Raw genomic sequence first — 20,181 nt, 5'->3', positions numbered from 1 at the left:
TACTAAATGGAAACAGCATTTTTTGTATTACTATTTAGTTTTATGCTTTCCCCAAACCATAGCCCTAACTTTAACAGCTCGGAATTAATACCTGAACTTAACCTTTTGAGTTGTTTCTGTTTTAACCCTGTAACCATGCGGAATGAAACCTATAATCATGCTGAATTAATGACGACGTTCATCCAATTACGTCAGATCCTGAAGTGAAACTATGAGATCAGGTTGATTCTACACATTGTGTCACGAGAAAATGTTGCTGTTTTAAAGCTAATTTCCTGATATTCAACACATTTTGCTATGGGTCAGAGAGAAAAATGTGCTGTTTTATAGCTAACATCACGCTATTGTTCACATTTTGCCATGAGGCTGAAAGAACATTTAGCAATTTTAAAACAAATGTTCTGCTATTCCTCACATTTTGCCATTAGCCCAAGAGAGAATTTAGCAGTTTTAAAGCTAATTTCCTGCAATTCTACACATTGTAATTGGGTTGTGGGCCCCCTGGAGGTCGGGTGCCCTGGTGCACGTGCCCTGTGTGGCCATTCGGTAATCCTGCCCTGTTTCTATGTGGCATTCATGACCAGTGTGTTGTCGTCTCGTTATCAGATAGGGAGAGGGATTATTTATTTCCTGGCTGATACTGACCTTGTGAAGCAGTGTGTAATGTGATTGGCAGAGTGCAGAGGGACAATTTTTGGTAACCCCTCACTCCTTCTCTCCCCTTACTCACTAATACCCCTTTTCCCCCCATCTCTGGCCCCATCTCTCTCCCAAAGTCATCCATACCTCACCTCACCCCTTCTCCCACCCCATCCCTTATCCCAAGACTCCCCATCCCTCACAAACTACCCTTTCCCTCCTCTTCCTACCTCACCCATCCTCCCTCCCCCTCACCTATAACCCCCTCCCCAATGTCCCTCCTCTTCCCCTTTCTCACTTCTAATCCATACCCCTACATATCCCTCCCCTCCCCCACCCAGCCTCCCTTCTTCCCATCCCTGGGACTCACCCACACGGAACAACCCTCTCCCCCAGACACGTTCAGCCTCCACCCTCTCCTCCCTCAGCCACCTTCTCCTCTCTCACCCAGCCTCCCTTACCCGGCCTCCCCTCCCCTACCCAGCCTCCTCCCGCCTAGTACTCACCCAAGCTGAACAGCACCAGGAACTTGAGGCAGACAAACTCCCTCTGGTCCAGCTGCAGAGAGCGCAGCTTGCCCACCAGCTCCTGGGCGTGGCTCATCAGGTTGTTGAGAGTGGCTCCGGCTTGGGAGGCAATTACAACGTAATCCACCTGCAGGGGGGGGGGGGGCACACACAAGCTGTTAGACACTGTGGTGTACACACTAAGCCTCATAGGACACACATATACGGTATCCGTATATATAATTTGATCACTCTTTTGTTGCCGAGAATTCTCCTTGATCTCATGCAATTCAATAGCATTCCCATAGAATATAACACACTCATACAGTGTGTGCTGAAGTTGAGGTGAGAGAAAGGTCTTGTCTGTGATGAAAGAGTACTTTGAAGTCTCGTAGAATGATTTAACTCTTTTTGTTTATAAAGCCCTCCTGCATAAACTTCTGCCATACCTTTCTTCATTGTTAACTTATATTGTGTTTTGTATAATAACATGTATTTTAATGTGTGTATGGATGTGTAGTTTAATGTGTATATTGTATCTTGATGTGTATTGTTGTGCTAAACAGGGCTCATCTGGAAAAGAAACCTTGGTCTCAGCATTGTCAGTTTTAGAATGGATGGCCAGTAATAAACTAGTCCTTAACATCTCTAAAACTAAGAGCATTGTATTTGGTACAAATCATTCCCTAAGTTCTAAACCTCAGCTGAATCTGGTAATGAATGCCGTGGCTGTTGAGCAAGTTGAGGAGACTAAATTACTTGGTGTTAGATTAGATTGTAAACTGTCATGGTCAAAACATATAGATTCAATGGTTGTAAAGATTTGGAGAGGTCTGCCGTGATGAAGAGATGGTCTGCTTTTTTGACACCACACGACACAAAGCAAGACGTGCAGGCTCTAGTTTTATCTTATCTTGATTACTGTCCAGTCATATGGTCAAGTGCTGCAAAGAAGGACCTAGTTAAGCTGCAGCTGGCCTGAAACAGAGCGGCACATTTTGCTCTTCATTGTAATCAGAGGGCTAATATCAATAATCTGCATGCCAGACTCTCTTGGCTAATAGTTGAGGAAAGACTTGTTTTTATAAGAAATTGTTTGCATTGTCAACTTACACACAGCACTAATACACACACTTACCCAACCAAACATGCCACCAGGGGTCTTTTCACAGTCCCCAGGTCCAGAACAAATTCAAAGAAATGTACAGTATTATACAGAGCCATGACTGCATGGTATTTCCTTCTATCTCATATAGCGCAAGTGAACAGCAAACCTGGTTTCCAAAAACAAATAAAGCAACACTGCATGGGACAACGCCTCTCCCCCATGTGACATACTTGTTGTGTGTATGTACTGACATGTATGTGTAACTGAGCGATGCAAACACACACACACACACACACACACACACACACTACATGTTAATGTTTTTAAATGTATGTAAAGTGTAAAGCATTTTGTCTGTAACGTCTTTTTCGTCATGTGTCGTACCCCAGTAAGACTAGATGTCGTCATTGGCGTCGGCTAATTGGGATCCTAATCAAGCTAAATAAAATTGACTCCCTGTCAAAATAAAGGTTAAATAAAAAATGGAAATACCTTGACCGGTTTTTGAAAGTAAAACCAATTGGCATTTTGTAGTTCACTGGCACCTTAGATGATGCCTTTCTATACTACAGTACGCCTTCTACAGTATATGTGTATGACATTTCACGTTGGTCAATCTGACAGTGTACGATCCCATCTCAATACGGGTGCAGTTAGCTTGCCGTTCTTACGCAATAAGACAAACAAAATAAAATAAACAAGCAGGTAGACCCGTATAACTGTGTATCCATAGAAATGAGGAAGAATACAGTGTATGCCTTATAACAATACCGGGCCCTATGTGTCTAACAACAACAGCTAGATTCATCCTCCCCATCCGCATACAGTAGGCTGGCTATCAGGAGAGTTTTTCTCCCTCTCTTATGGAGGCTTATCGCTCTCACTGAACCTCTTTCTCTCTCTCTCTCTCTAGTATTGAGGTCTATCTCTCTTTTTTCTAACTTCTTTCTTACTTGCTCCCTCTTTCTCTGTCCTGGTTCCTCTCTTCCGGAAGCCTTTCTCATTTTCTCCCTCTTTCTCACTCTCCCCGCACTGTAGCCCAGCACACTGTAGATTGCCAGCACAGCAGGGAGAGAGATACAGGGAGCGAGGGAGAGAGGAGTGAGAGAGGGAGAAAGAGAGGGAGGGAGGGAGAGGGCCGAAGGGCCGGGGCTGACTGCTGAATCATAATCACCCGCCGATAAACAGGGGGGGGACACCCCCCTCTCTCCTCCCTCTCGCCTTCCCCCTCCTCTCCCCTCCTCTGCGTCTGGACGCGGGGTTTGGAGGGGGGAGGGGGCCGAGAGGGGCGAGGGGTGAGAGCGTGTGGGCCCCCCTGGATGTCCCCCAGGACCCCCCCCTCATGCTCTGGCCCCGGCACTGGCCCCATTGGCCCACCGCGAGCACTTTCAGGTGCACTTAATATCTGCAGCAGCAGCAAATTTGTCTGGGAGGCAAGTCCATAGCTGCCACTCACAGTAAGCAGGCCATATTAAATTTTTATATTTATTGACAATTCATTACCATAATTGACTGAGCCAGGGTTTCTCGGGGAAGGTAGACGGTTGCCTCCTAGGCTCGGGGAGGGGTTCCCGCGAGCTGCATTTGCAATTAAAACGGCCCAGATCGGAATTTATTTATTGTGTAAATAATGATGAGTAGAATTTTTTAAAGCATTGGGCTGGGAGGATTCCGAGATGTGCGCCAGCTTTTTTTCCCTGCTTCTCATCACCTCTCCATCTCTCCTTTTCTCTATATCTCTTTCTCCATCTCGCTCAGCGTCTCTCTCCTTTCTCTCCTCTCTCTTTTCATCACTCCCTCTCTCTCTCTCTCTCTCTCTCTCTCTCTCCCCTTCTCTCCCTCTGTCCTTTTTTGAGGTGTTGAAAATTAAGAGTCAGTGAAATGTCAACGCCCCCCCCAAAGTGTCAATTAATTTACATAAAATCAACTGTGCATGAAATAACTTCAATGAAGGATTGGGTTCTTGATGGCATTGGGTTATGGTTTCCTAGCCTTAAGTTAAAAAAAAACAAAAAAAACAGTGACAATACACTTATCTATCATCTCTATGTCTGCATATTATAAAGATTCATAGGTCAACCTGTCATTAATACATCAAACAAAGGCAAACAAAATTAACATGGTTGCCAAATGACAAACGAGCATAAAAATGGGTAAAGACGGCTAATACGGTTGGGTGACTCATATAGCTCAGTAAGTTGGGCCATATAATAACAAAAATGTCTAAAGTTAAATTGCACAGAAAGTTGGATTAAAGTGTCTGCCAAATGACCACATTCTACTAATAATACTATGGCTCAAAGAAGACGAGTTAGTTTAAAAAGACGATGCCATTGAATAGTAGTGTAAACCTGCCGAATAAATTAGTTCAGAGAATATTTTTTTAGCAATGCTAACATTTGCCTTTCATGTGCAAGTGCCATTGATATCAAGTAATATCAAAGACTTATCTTGCGAGACCTTGCTTGTACATTCATACTCTACTGAACTGCCATACAGCCATAACCCTGTGTTTTCACATGACACCGGCAGTCACATCTTGTGTTTGAGCCAAAGACAGTTCAGGTCAGTACAAGACAGGCCAAAGAGCTGTATAAATTAGACGTGAATGTTGTGTGATTATATATTGTTATCTGTTGCTACATCAAATTCCTCTGAAGGTCGGTGTACTGTGACTAAGGCTACCAGCTGACAGATAGGAGAGTGGAGGGCGGTGAGGGATCTGTATTCAAAGAGGGAAGAGGGGAGGAAGGGAGTGAGAAGAGGGGAGGAAGGGAGGGGGAATACGGAAGGAAGGGACAGTAGCATGTTCTGAAGCCCGTCGTCCCGGGGTGTCATGTGTCGCTCGCATTTCTCCTTTAATCCCACATGGTGCACTTGGACCATTCCGACGACGGCTGGCAAAGCGGCCAAGACACAAATGCTCACGCAACGAGGTAACAGAGTGGAAGTGGTCAGCATGCCCAAACAGGTCACGGTGCCTTGGCCTGACCCAATTGCCCACCCAAAGATCCTCAAAATATTTATGCAGTAACGCCAACCCGTGATCAACCCAACCCCATCTCTGTTGCGTTATCTGAGAGATATCGTAAGAGGCTGTTGAGTTCTGCCATAGTAACCTTATCCATGTGTTTTTGGTGGAGGTGTTGCTGGTAGTGATGGTGGTTGTGGTGGTGGGCCCTGGCTTTAAAGCAGTGCTGCTGTCACCTCTGGCTTCATGGAGAATAATAGGAGATAATGAACGGTTTGAGAGGCACTCCCCTCCTGTCTCCCACACCGACCCCCCAACACCAGCTGTTCATTAACCAAAATATGCAAACGAGACCTGGTCCTCACCTCCCCTGACTCTTCCCCCTCCTCCTCCTCCTCCTCCTCCTTCACTGGCTCAGCCCTGCTCACAGCCAGCCTTCGCTAATCAAACACAGAGCAGCAGAGACACTGCTGGGAGTACGAGCCACCGCTCGGCACTCTGCACTGGACGTGGGAGGAGGGGGGGGGGGGCAGTGACTCAGGGCACTCTGTGTGTGTCTGTGTCTGTGCCTGTGTGTGGGTTGGTGTATGTGTGGGTATATGTGGTCTGGTAAAATAGCAGTGATATGAAAACTACCCCTCTCTTGCTCTTTCTCTCTTTCTGTTTCTCTGTTTCTCTCTGTCTTTCTCCCTACATGAACTCACACACACAACAACTTCAACTTTCTGACTACTAATTATTGGAGTTCATCGGGAGAACCACTCTTTTGTCCCTCCTCTCACAACATCCTCTTTTCCAAATCACGTGAGTAAAGCTCATCTACAGTAAGTCTGTAACTGTAAACAAAGGTAAAAACAACCCTCCCTAACTCCACTCAGACCCTCCTCGCTTCGCCTCAATAGTAATGCCCCCATCTATTGTTGGAGAACATTTTGTTGAAGAGCAACGTTTTGGAAACACCGCCCCATCAATAATTAAGCGCGCTCGTCTTGCTGACAGGCGTGCCGGGCGTTCAGAGCCATATTCATAACGAGCAATTTCATTCCTCTTTCCCTCTCTCTTTATCTCCCTCTCTCTGTCTCTCGCTCTCTCGCTCTCTCTGCCAGTGGAGAAAAAGACTGAGGAATCACAGGTCCACTCTGTGTTGAGGGCCTCGTCAGGAGCCTCAGGCATCGGCCCTTGCCGGCTCCTCGGGGGACCCGCAAAGGTAAATCATCATAGGCTTTTTTTTCTACCGCTATGACTCTACCGGCATGCTTAACCAAGCGCTTTATGTATTCGCTGTTTGGAGTCTTTGCTTGATGCAAAATAATAAAAATAAATAAATTGAAAATGCTTAATTGATTATTCTGGTCACATTAGCTTATACCTATAAGCGTAATCTATTTTTAATGGAGCGGTGACTGCACGGGGGCCGGCTTGGTCGATAGTGCTTTAAAGGGTGTTGATGTGCTCATGCTGAGTGGCTGATGAGGTCTATGGGGAGGGTGTGGAGAGAAGGGGAGTGGCGTGTAGGGCTGGAAGGGATGGGTGGAATTGGGGGAGTCAGGTGACTTACCTGCTGGCCGGTGACCAATAGGATGGAGCCTTCCTTGGCGTGCATCACCTGACGGAAGATGTGGTCGAGGATGAGGAGCTCGCTCCAACAGTTCTGGAGGAGCTTCATTTGGTCATCCACCTGATTGTGACAAAAAAGGTAGAGAAAGAGAAGATGAGGTCAGTTGTTGATGCTAATGCTAATGTATGTGCATAGCTCATGCTATGCTAATGTGTCATGCTACGTATATTTCCCCTCTGAATAAAAAGAATACATAACGATGAATCAAAACCGCATCTTGACATATGGTTAAAGATTTACGATGCTGCATTATTCTCTAAGTGAAAAGTTTTGGGGTGAAGCTTTACCACTGTTATGGTTTGACAAGTAGACACATCTTGGGGTAGATTGACTCGTATTGATTACTATTCCACAGGTGGAGGAAGACAACTTCACACGATACTGTAGTTTCACATAGCCGCCCCCTACTCCCCCTTCCCCGTCTGAACACAACCACACCACTACTTTCTCATGTGAACTTAGCAACACCACACTCTCTCAAAAAGCCCAGGAACGTCCCTGTTTGACAGCATTACTGGTTAGCTGTTTGCCCAGGACTACCAGTGGCTGAGGGATTTCTCCGTTCCCAGTGATTAAGTAGTAAGTTTCTACGCAACACTGCGGCCGTGACTCCCATTCCGGTGACTGACGCACGCCAAAGGGGAGTCTGATACACTGCAACAACCATCCATTGTGAACTTTTGCAACTTCCCAGGGCTCACCACGTTAATCATTACACACTGTAGCCACACACATAGAAAGGCCACATTCAGAAGAGAAAGAATGAGGAAAAAGACAGGGAGAACCTCTCTCACCCCTCCTTTTTTCCCCTGACAAACAGTGTCACCTTCGATACTATTTATCTGACTTGCGGAATGATGTGGCTTCGCGAAATTCTTCGGTATGTGTTGTTCTGGTGAAATGTGCTTTGCATGAGTCTGAGAAAATCCTTGGGTTGACAGTTACAATCTGTGACGCTGCACTCGAAAACGTCAATGAGGATTAGAGAAGAATGTGTAAATCGATGGTGTAAACTACCTCACTAACAGGTATGGTACAACTGACGAAGAAAGGAATGCTATTATCCATACTGGAACTTTTACTTTATTTTTTTTATTTTTTATTAACCCTTCTTCGGAGGACAAATATCTTTTTGTTTTTCTACAGATTTTGTGCTACATATACACTACCGGTCAAAAGTTTTAGAACACCTACTCATTCAAGAAGTTTCCTTTATTTTTACTATTTTCTACATTGTAGAATAATAGTGAAGACATCAACACCATGAAATAACACATATGGAATCATGTAGTAAACAAAAAAGGGTTAAACAAATGAAATATATTTTACATTTGAGATTATTCAAATAGCCACCCTTTTCCTTGATGACAGCTTTGCACACTCTTGGCATTCTCTCAACCAGCTTCATGAGGTAGTCACCTGGAATGCATTTCAATTAACAGGTGTGCCTTGTTCAGTTAATTTGTGGAATGTCTTTCCTTCTTAATGCGTTTGAGCCAATCAGTTGTGTTGTGACAAGGTAGGGAAGATAGCCCTATTTGGTAAAAGACCAAGTCCATATTATGGCAAGAACAGCTCAAATAAGCAAAGAGAAACAACACTCCATCATTACTTTAAGACATGAAGGTTAGTCAATATGGACATTTTGAAGAACTTTGAAAGTTTCTTCAAGTGCAGTTGCAAAAACCATCAAGCGCTATGATGCAACTGGCTCTCATGAGGACCACCACAGGAAAGGAAGACCTAGAGTTACCTCAGCTGCAGAGGATGAGTTCATTAGAGTTACCAGCCTCAGAAATTGCAGCCCAAATAAATGCTTCACAGAGTTCAAGTAACAGACACATCTCAGCATCAGCTGTTCAGAGGAGACTGTGTGAATCAGGCCTTCATGGTCGAATTGCTGCAAAGAAACCACTACTAAAGGACACCAATAATAAGAAGAGACTTGCTTGGACCAAGAAACACAAGCAATGGACATTAGACCGGTGGAAGTTTGTCCTCCAAATTGGAGATTTTTGGTTCCAACTGCCGTGTCTTTGTGAGACGCGATGTGGGTGAACAGATGATCTCCGCATGTGTATTTCCCACCGTAAAGCATGGAGGAGGAGGTGTGATGGTGTGGGGGTGCTTTGCTGGTGACACTGTCTGTGATTTATTTAGAATTCAGTGCACACTTAACCAGCATGCGTACCACAGCATTCTGCAGCGATACGCCATCCCATCTGGTTTGGGCTTAGTGGGACTATCATTTGTTTTTCAACAGGACAATGACCCAACACACCTCCAGGCTGTGTAAGGGCTATTTTACCAAGAAGGAGAGTGATGGAGTGCTGCATCAGATGACCTGGCCTCCACAATCCCCCAACCTCAACCAAATTGAGATGGTTTGGGATGAGTCGGACCGCAGAGTGAAGGAAAAGTAACCAACAAGTGCTCAGCATATTTACATTTACATTTACGTCATTTAGCAGACGCTCTTATCCAGAGCGACTTACAAATTGGTGCATTCACCTTATGATATCCAGTGGAACAACCACTTTACAATAGTACATCTATATCTTTTTTGGTAGGGAGGGTAGGGGGGCGAGGGTTAGAAGGATTACTTTATACTATCCCAGGTATTCCTTAAAGAGGTGGGGTTTCAGGTGTCTCCGGAAGGTGGTGATTGACTCCGCTGTCCTGGCGTTGTGAGGGAGCTTGTTCCACCATTGGGGTGCCAGAGCAGCGAACAGTTTTGACTGGGATGAGCGGGAACTGTGCTTCCGCAGAGGTAGGGAGGCGAGCAGGCCAGAGGTGGATGAACGCAGTGCCCTTCTTTGGGTGTAGGGACTGATCAGAGCCTGAAGGTACGGAGGTGCCGTTCCCTTCACAGCTCCGTAGGCAAGCACCATGGTCTTGTAGCAGAGCATATGTTGGAACTCCTTCAAGACTGTTGGAAAAGCATTCCAGGTGATGCTGGTTGAGAGAATGCCAAGAGTGTGCAAAGCTGTCATCAAGGCAAAGGGTGGCTATTTGTTTAACACTTTTTGGTTAGTACATGATTCCCTATGTATTAGTTCATAGTTTTGTAGTCTTCACTATTATTCTACAATGTAGAAAATAGTAAACATTTTGACCCTTGAATGAGTAGGTGTTCTAAAACCTTTGACCGGTAGTGTATGTACATTTTCCAAAAACATTTTCCATACACATTTTACATACCTGGTACTTTTACATATATAAACCAGTCGCATAACAATAATACATTACCAAACATAAGCTCTTTAATCCCAACCCTCAGCCACTCTCAGCCCATCCCACCTATCACCATAGATCACCCTCGTTTGGTATCCATGTGCCATATATTTTTCAATTGTGCTGTGATGTTTTATATATAATCTTTTACCTTTCTAATCGTATAGTACAGATTGTGAGCTAAAGATGAAAACCTTTCCTACGAGCATTATTATATTATTTATTGTAACTTTGTAAAAGAGGCCTTTTGTTTCAATCGAAGCGCTGTGATATCACTGAGCTAACAGATGTCTACTGTACGTGAAATGCTTTATTACTTTTAATGACAGTGAGGTAGTTTCAGCACAACCGTTGTTGGCGTTGATTGTTTTGACTACAGAGGGGTTGTTTATTCTCCACCTAGTCATAACAATGGCAGTATCACTGAGCGTTCGCTCGGTGGTGCTGGGTCATGGAACTTCATAGTCGAGACTCAAACCGAGTCTGTCTGTCTGTCTGTCTGTCTCAAACCCAGGAACGCTGACATGATTTGTCTCATTCCTCTTTTATCAAAATGAAATACAACAAAATACAACAAAGCCGCTGTGACCATTACCACAACTTCTGAAAGTTGGGTGAACTCCCTTTCTTTGCTCTTTTTTTCTCTCATCCCTCCTTTCTGTGGGGTGGTTGACCAGAGGCGACATGCGAGAGCAAAATTCAAATGCCATCATTAAAACCATCAGAAAGCGAGGGAGGGCGTGAGGGAGGCGATGGTGAACGAGTGTCCTCCTTACTGTACTTTAACCCCCCCACACTCCCCCCATCCCTGTCTTCATCTCAAAGCCTCAGCATTAGTAGTAAAATACCCTCTCAGAGAGAGAGTGAGATTGAACGAGAGAGAGATAGAGGGAGAGAGAGAGTCTAAGAGAGAGGTGGTGGAGAGGGATGGGCAGCTAGACCTCGCTCTTCAAAGCAGGCCTGTCAAGGGTCCTGGCGAACGTCGGGGTCCTAATCAAAGGGAGCTGTCCTCACGCTGCCTGCCTGGCAGCATCACTCCCGACAGAGCTGGGTCATCAAAAGGGGACAAGGGGAGATGAGGGGAGATGAGGGGAACACAAGGCGGGAGCAGGAGACACCCGCACAGCAACCGAGACAGGACGAGCATAGCGAGGCGGGGAGAGGGATCGCCGACCCTTTAAGTGCCAGTGACACTGGCTGTTTTCCTGACAAGATTTGCCTTTGCATTGTCACATGGTTGAACACGACAGGCCCTGGATTTCACAAATCCATCTGTCTGTCCACTGAGATACGTGGAGTGGTCTGACAAAAGGGATGGGATTGTTCGACTGTCTCTGTCTTTTATGTATTCTGTTCACAGTATGATTGCTTGAGAACAGGAATATACTGTGAACGTGTTGTAAAAAAAAAAAAAAATATGCAGCCAAAGCCAAGCCAACAGAACAGAATGTGATCTTAGACAATGAGGTTTATTGAGTAAATGGTCTAATAAAGTTTCAATTGATGTTAGGCCTATAGTTCATTTGAACTATATGGGAGCAATAAAACTGTCTGGTTAATAATTATCATACCAAGTAGTCATGGAAACTGTAGATAACATGGACGATAGGCAGTCAGTTGCTAACCGCGATCAATGTACTACTTCATTAAAAAGATTCCAACCTTTTCTGATGACCAAACCCTTACAATTGAGACTTCTTGGAGTTATCTAGTAATTTTACATGTTAACTTTGGGTTTGGCACTGATAGTGGTTGAATAGCCCCCCTTAAGAAGAGTATTTTACCTCTGATAGGCCCAAACTATGTTCAAACACATATTTAAGGCTATTTTCAAGGTGTTCTTTCTCTATACTTTAATATCATCGCTGCTTTTTTCTTATTTTCAAAAAGGAACGTCTCTCAGTGCTTGTAATGAAAAATACATATTCTCCCAGAAACCAATTTAACACCTTTATGACCATTCAGGCGAGGGCATCAATGTCCAGATCAATCGCTTTGCCCATAGCTTTTGTTCAAAACCACAAGCGCAGATTAATATTTTCTACTTCACACACAGAGAGAGAGAGAGAGAGAGAGAGAGAGAGAGAGAGAGGAAGAATAAGAGGGGGAGTGAGATAGAGAGAGAGAGGACTTAAGGGTTTAGAGAAAATAAAATACAGTGATTAAGAAAATAACATTTCCCCCATTTTTCGGGAATGTAAATTAATTGGGAATGGTGTTTTTGGAGAACCCAACAGTAATATGTGTTCATCGTCCCCTGCTAAGAAGAGGCCACTGATAATGTTGATAATGGTCTGGAGTCAAAACTGGCAAATGTGGCAAAGCGTGTTATTTTTTATTTTTTCCTTCTCCCCTTTTTTTGGGCTGTTTTTGGTCGAGTGCCACAAGCATTGTTAAGCGTGGTGGGTATCGCGGCCTAACGAGGGTACACAGCTGGATCTGATTTTAATAAGTAGCTCCATTTTTGATGTGGCCTAATGAACAGATTAATAGAATCTCCTTCAGTGCTCCTTAATGAACAGAGTGAATTGCATTATTTTTGCCCACAAACGCAGCGACTTCATATTCCAAAATTACATTTACATAAAGCAAGATGCGCATCTGATTTCGCTCTCTTTCTCACTACTTCTCTGTCTTTTTCCCCTCCTACTAGCTGGATGTGTATCAATGTTCTCTCTGAGAACTACAGGTGAGGTTTGAAGTTCACTTCAATGAGGGGACTCTCGAGCATGGCATCGTTTGAGTTCTCTTCTGTTGGCATCTGTTCGTCTGGTGGCGAACAGGCCTTGTGTATGGTACTATTCACTTGGGGATAGGAATTAATCACCTAGAGTAGGTTCCACTGTTCTCAGGCTGTTACTCAGCCTGCTTCACTTCAAAACACATTCTACCCTAGACATATAGTACTTAGGTGTAGGTGTTTAGATTTGGGTTTCGTTTCTAAAGCATTTTTCTTAACCATGGAGAAAGCCATGCCCAAATGTAATATAATCGATAGTGACTGTATGGGAAAGGGGGATACCTAGTCAGATGTACAACTGAATGCATTCAACTGAAATGTGTCTTGATATTTACAAGAAAAATCTGTAATGTGACACCTCATATTGCACACTACCAATAACGCTTTAAAACAATATAAAAGAAACAACACACAAAATAGTGTTGTAATAATCATATAATTGTAATGTCCTTTCTAGTAATTATTTTTCTATGGTAATAATGGAAGGTCAAAATAGCTTAAGTGAGTGAGTAAATCCCTGGGATGTGCTAAGTATGTGACCTAGGGGGAGCCAGCCAGCTAGTTTCTCCCGAGAGACAGGGCCTATTTATCCTCTCCTATCTATGATCCTGTGGAAATATCCCGGTCTGTTTATCATGGCACAGTCTCTGTTTGGGCCTCGGCCTCTCGCCTGCTGTGGCTAATGGTGATAAGCATGCTGGGAAAATCCTTGGGCTGTATGTGGGCCGCATGTATGAAGTGGGTGCGATGACACAGAAATGCTTTTCAGCTAGAAAGGGAATGTATATATACAATATATACAGTTTATATACAAAAGCTGGTGGACAGCCCTTTAAATTAGTGGATTCGGCTATTTCAGCCACACCCGTTGTTGACAGGTGTATAAAATTGAGCACACAGCCATGCAATCTCCATAGCCAAACATTGGCAGTAGAATGGCCTTACTAAAGAGCTCAGTGACATTCAATGTGGCACCGTCATAGGATGCCACCTTTCCAACAAGTCAGTTCGTCAAATTTGTGCCCTGCTAGAGCTGCCCTGGTCAACTGTAAGTGCTGTTTTTGTGAAGTGAAAATGTATAGGAGCAACAACGGCAAAGTGGTAGGCTACACAGAATGGGACCGACGAGTGCTGAAGCACGCAGTGCCTAAAAATCGTCTGTCCTCGGTTGCAACACTCCCTACCGAGTTCCAAACTGACTCTGGAAGCAACATCAGCACAATAACTGTTCGTAGAGAGCTTCATGAAATGGGTTTCCATGGCCGAGCAGCCGCACACAAGTCTACGATCACCATGCACAATGCCAAGCGTCGGCTGGAGTGGTGTAAACGCATTCTCTGGGGTGATGAATCACGCTTCACCAAGTTTGGTGGAAGAGGAATAATGGTCTGGGGCTGTTTTTCATGGTTTGGGCTAGGCCCATTAGTTCCAGTGAAGGGAAATCTCAACAGTGAAGAGGCAACTCCGGGATGCTGGCATTCTAGGCAGAGTTCCTCTGTCCAGTGTCTGTGTTCTTTTGCCCATCTTAATCTTTTATTTTTATTGGCCAGTCTGAGATATGGCTTTTTCTTTGCAACTCTGCCTAGAAGGCCAGCATCCCGGAGTTGCCTCTTCACTGTTGACGTTGAGACTGGTGTTTTGCGGGTACTATTTAATGAAGCTGCCAGTTGAGATCTTGTGAGGCGTCTGTTTCTCAAACTAGACACTCTAATGTACTTGTCCTCTTGCTCAGTTGTGCACCGGGGCCTCCCACTCCTCTTTCTATTCTGGTTCGAGCCAGTTTGCGCTGTTCTGTGAAGGGAGTAGTACAAGGCTTTGTACGAGATCTTCAGTTTCTTGGCAATTTCTCGCATGGAATAGCCTTAATTTGTCAGAACAAGAATAGACTGACGAGCTTTAGAAGAAAGATCTGTGTTTCTAGCCATTTTGAGCCTGTAATCGAACCCATAGATGCTGATACTCCAGATACTCAAATAGTCTAAAGAAGGCCAGTTTTAATGCTTCTTTAATCAGGACAACCGTTTTCAGCTGTGCTAACATAATTGCAAAAGGGTTTTCTAATGATCAATTAGCCTTTTAAAATTATAAACTTGGATTAGCTAACACAACGTGCCATTGGAACACAGGAGTGATGGTTGCTGATAATGGGCCTCTGTACGCCTATGTAGATATTCCATTAAAAATCAGTAGTTTCCAGCTGCAATAGTCATTTACAACATGAGTAATGTTTACACGGTATTTCTGATCAATTTGCTGTTATTTTAATGGACAAAAAAATAGTTTTTCTTTCAAAAACAAGGACATTTCTAAGTGACCTCAAACTTTTGAACGGTAGTGTATATGTTTTGATTTTCACATACACCAGATGGGTGGAGTGAAATGTGTTGTTTTACAGGGTCAGCCATACTGTAGTAGTACAACGCCCCTGGAGCAAATTAGGGTTAAAAGGACATTTACAAAAAAAATCTACTTCATATTCATCATCTCCAGCACCACCCCAACATCAATGTGAAAATGGCACATTTCTATGTTTTGTGGAAAAAAAGATTGAGGAAGATACTTTTTTCCAATGACATCATCGGTGAGCATCATGTGATTTTAACCAATTATGGGTAGGCATTGCCTACTTGCAATTTTCACATATGTTGAGGTTGGGACGGTGCTGGATCCGATGAAGTTGACATTTAAAAAAACAAAAACATTTAAGTGCCTTGCTCAAGGGCACATCGACAAATGTTTCATCTTGTCGTCTCGGCTATTCAAACCAGCAACCTTTCAGTTACTGGCAAAATGCTCTTACTGATAGGCGACCTGCCACCCTTTATACAGTAGATGTGATTGTAATATTGCACAGAATGGAGGATTTATTCTGTTCCGTACAGTCAGTTTGTATCTGAAGCATTCTGTGAAGTTGATTCTCGGTCATTGGCAACTGCTTCCGATTCTCTGTCTGTCTGTCTGTCTGTCTGTCTGTCTGTCTGTCTGTCTGTCTGTCTGTCTGTCTGTCTGTCTGTCTGTCTGTCTGTCTGTCTGTCTGTCTGTCTGTCTGTCTGTCTGTCTGTCTGTGCCTGCCTGTCTGTCTGTCTGTCTGTGCCTGTCTGTCTGTCTGTCTGTCTGTCTGTCTGTCTGTCTGTCTGTCTGTCTGTCTGTCTGTCTGTCTGTCTGTCTGCCTGCCTGTCTGTCTGTCTGTCTGTCTGTCCATTCTAGTCTTGGTGCCAGACCGGTCAGTCTGCAGAAATTCAGTGTGGAATAGAGGGGGGCTTATGGTAGGTAGAACACACATGCTTGAACTTTTTCCTCCGTCTTGCACCTGTTTAGAAGTCACTTAGATCTACATTTTATATCAAGTAACTTGGCCAATGTACGCAGGCCTATCCCCTGACCACACAGAAACCCTATACAGATATTGTCTCTAAACAGCAATAGAAATACCAATGTCCAAAATAAGCCTACACAATGGGACAGAGAAATGATAACTCATCCTCCCTCAAACTAGAGGTTTTAGCCTTCACACAATATCAACAGAGGAGCATTTTCTCTATACCTTGGAAAACCAAAGAACTTTCACATTGAAGTGGACTTTTTACAAGGCAAAGAGGTAAGTATAGATAAATGCATAGATATATATAAATATAAATAAATAAATGTACAGTCGAAGTCGGAAGTTTACATACACTTAGGTTGGAGTCATTAAAACTTGTTTTTCAACCACTCCACAAATTTCTTGTTAACAAACTATAGTTTTGGCAAGTCGGTAAGGACATCTACTTTGTGCATGACACAAGTAATTGTGCATGACACAATTCCAACAATTGTTTACAGACAGATTATTTCACTTATAATTCACCGTATCACAATTCCAGTGGGTCAGAAGTTTACATACACTAAATTGATTGTGCCTTTAAACAGCTTGGAATATTCCAGAAAATGATGTCATGGCTTTAGAAGCTTCTGGTAGGCTAATTGACATCATTTGAGTCAATTGGAGGTGTACCTGTGGATATATTTCAAGGCCTACCTTCAAACTCAGTGCCTCTTTGCTTGACATCATGGGAAAATCAAAATAAAACAGCCAAGACCTCAGAAAAACAGTCTGGTTCATCCTTTGGAGCAATTTCCAAACGCCTGAAAGTACCACGTTCATCTGTACAAACAATAGTACCCAAGTATAAACACCATGGGACCAAGCAGCCGCCATACCGCTCAGGAAAGAGACGCCTTCTGTCTCCTAGAGACGAACGTACTTTGTTGCGAAAAGTGCAAATCAATCCCAGAACGTACAGTAAAGGACCTTGTGAAGATGCTGGAGGAAACAGGTAAAAAAGTATCTATACCCACAGTAAAACGAGTCCTATATCAACATCACTTGAAAGGCTGCTCAGCAAGGAAGAAGCCACTGCTTCAAAACCGCCATAAAAAAGCCAAACTACAGTTTGCAACTGCATATGGGGACAAAGATCGTACCTTTTTGTAGAAATGTCCTCTGGTCTGATGAAACAAAAATAGAACTGTTTGGCCATAATGACCATCGTTACGTTTGGAGGAAAAAAGGGGGAGGCTTGCAAGCCGAAGAACACCATCCCAACCGTGAAGCACGGAGGTGGCAGCATCATGTTGTGGGGGAGCTTTGCTGTAGGAGGGACTGCTACACTTCACAAAATAGATGGCATCATAAGGAAGGGAAATTATGTGGATATATTGAAGCAACATCACAAGACATCAGTCAGGAAGTTAAAGCTTGGTCACAAATGGGTCTTCCAAATGGACAATGACCCCAAGCATACTTCCAAAGGTGTGGAAAATGGCTTAAGGACAACAAAGTCAAGGTATTGGAGTGGCCATCACAAAGCCCTGACCTCATCCTATAGAAAATGTGTGGGAAGAACTGAAAAAGTGTGTGCGAGCAAGGAGGCCTACAAACCTGATTCAGTTACAACAGCTCTGTCAGGAGGAATGGGCCAAAATTCACCCAACTTATTGTGGGAAGCTTGTGGAAGGCAATGCTACCAAATACTAATTGAGGGTATGTAAACTTCTGACCCACTGGGAATGTGATGAAAGAAATAAAAGCTGAAATAAATAATTCTCTCTACTATTATTCTGACATTTCACATTCTTAAAATAAAGTGGTGATCCTAACTGACCTAAGACAGGGAATTTTTACTAGGAATAAATGTCAGGAATTGTTCAAAACTGAGTCTAAATGTATTTGGCTAAGGTGTATGTAAACTTCCGACTTCAACAGTATATATATATATATATATATATATATATATATATATATATATATATATATATATGGCTTATAAATTAATTAGATAACAGAATAAAGAAGCAGTGGCCGAGGCTTCTGATTGGTTACTTGGGGTAGAGCAGACCGTCTGCCTTTCTGAGAGGCCGGGGAGAGGGGAGGGAGCGTGTGTGTGTGTGTGTGTGTGTGTGTGTGTGTGTGTGTGTGTGTGTGTGTGTCTCACAGAGAGTCGTATTGTGATCGATACTGCTGAGGCACGGAGATTGATAAGTTCCCATAGTGACCGCATTAACAGACTCAGGAGGCTGTCCCCTGACCTATAGAACACAATTTGTTCGATTAGCCTCCCACCGCAACCCCTTCCTCCCCTCCTGTCCCATGCCCAATGGCAAAGGAAAAGATTTAAAGTGGCGCAAACCCTGCTCTAATAAGGTCCTTCCTGTGCGCTCCTCACCTCATCACGCCTCAGCACTGTTACGGATCCACTGGAGAAATTAGAGATGCATCTCTGATGGAGGGATATCTGCCATTTTTAGCTATTGTTAGAAAAAAAATGATATTGTTAGCCATGTTAGTAGACATTGTTTACGTACTATATCTTTTGGGTTCTGATGGGGAACGACAGTTGAACTAAGTTCATGAGACATTTATAAATTGTATTCTTCAAGAATCAATGGGTATATATTATGCATGTATAAGTCCAAAAGTGGGTGTAGCAACTAAGGATTCTAGCATTAAAGAGGGAAAACACAACTTTTGTCAGAAAGGGGCACACCTCCCCACACCAATAGGCAAAAGCATAAAACTAAGGCCCAAAACTCAGGATTTGTGTGGTTTAATGAATTAAGAAACCATAATAGTGTATGAATCATACCGCCAACATTCAAGCCCACATTTTGCGTAAACAATTAGAAACTAAACTTACATAGTGTGTCTTTAATGAGCTACAGTCAAAGATTCCACATATCCAAAACAGACACTGAATTAATTGGATACATGACGGAGAGCAGTTGTCCACACTAGTTGTCCGTACTAGCTACATACAAACAGTTAAAAGAGCGAACTATGAGAACAGTTGGCCGACACAGAGAAGAGGTAAATACAAAGTCTCTTTGGTGTGTGTTGTTGGGAGTGTCTTGTTGTTTTCAAGGTCACCAAAGAAAGTAACAAACCCTTCCTCTTAGATTTCAGACAGGGATTTGCAGACCAAATCAGGTATCCCAACTTAAGTATTCCTTTTTCCCCGATGAATAAGCATATGAAAGATATAAAAAAATCAATAAGGCAAGAGAGAAACTGACCAGAGAGACGCCAGTCAGGAATTTCAATAGACATATTTATATGGTGTACTTATTGTTGACTAGTTTGAGGTGCGCCATACTCCTTAAATTCTACCAGTGGGGTACACTGGAGTCAACTGGATAGCCCTAAAATAGATAAAAGGTAGCCCTTTATAATAACTCCATGTAACAAAGCATTTATAATGGATTAGTAAATAGTTTACTCATAATTTATTAATCATTACTCCCACATTTGTAAATGTTAGTAACCTAGTTACTACCTTAAAAATATTCAATAATGATTCATAAGATTATTCATACAATGTTTAATATAGGTCTTTATAAACCATTTACTAATCATTAGTTAAGACTTTTTGCACGGCCTCATCTAAAGTGTGGGCTATTTATATATACTTTATCAATGTTTTGAGTGACCAGTGTAATTTCTCACAAAAAGATGGACATGCCATTGGTAGACAATCCTGCAGTACCTGATGCTCCTTAAGGTCTCAAAATGGTTGAGTGAAATAATGTTACTCTATGCTGAGTAAAATAATGTTCTTAGTCCAGAAATGCTAACATAAGCGTTTCTTTGCAATCACTTTTCTACTAAAACCAAAGTGTGGATTGCAGCAGTCACTCCTTAGAGCAGTGTAATCTCGGTTAACCCAGAACTAAAATCTTGCGTAATTTGGTCAGCTGCATGATTCAATTCTGGTTCCATACGTATTCGAATTTGGGAGTTCCGGTTTGCGAAATCTCCACCCTCGCAAAAGACCATAGGCGCAAAGCATTGAAAGTTTAAGCACTGCCTTCGCCCAATCCTGGTAGTCC

The 20,181-nt window shown here is 43.2% G+C and overlaps 1 protein-coding gene across 3 annotated transcripts in view; it reads right to left on the bottom strand.

Annotated features, from left to right (window-relative positions):
• Window positions 1-20,181, bottom strand: part of nr5a2 (nuclear receptor subfamily 5, group A, member 2) — a 106,832-nt gene that overhangs the window by 46,922 nt on the left and 39,729 nt on the right. For all 3 annotated transcript variants that reach the window (XM_029706306.1, XM_029706308.1, XM_029706307.1), the window contains 2 exons: window positions 6,783-6,902; window positions 1,146-1,293 (listed from right to left, as the gene is read on the bottom strand). In XM_029706306.1, the coding sequence (XP_029562166.1) occupies window positions 1,146-1,293; window positions 6,783-6,902 (268 nt within the window). The remainder of the gene's footprint in view (window positions 1-1,145; window positions 1,294-6,782; window positions 6,903-20,181) is intronic.

This window comes from Salmo trutta, chromosome 22 (assembly GCF_901001165.1).
Source record: "Salmo trutta chromosome 22, fSalTru1.1, whole genome shotgun sequence".
Classification (NCBI taxonomy): domain Eukaryota; kingdom Metazoa; phylum Chordata; class Actinopteri; order Salmoniformes; family Salmonidae; genus Salmo; species Salmo trutta.
Note: the sequence above shows the minus strand (reverse complement) of the source record. Positions and strands in the feature narration are given on the sequence as shown.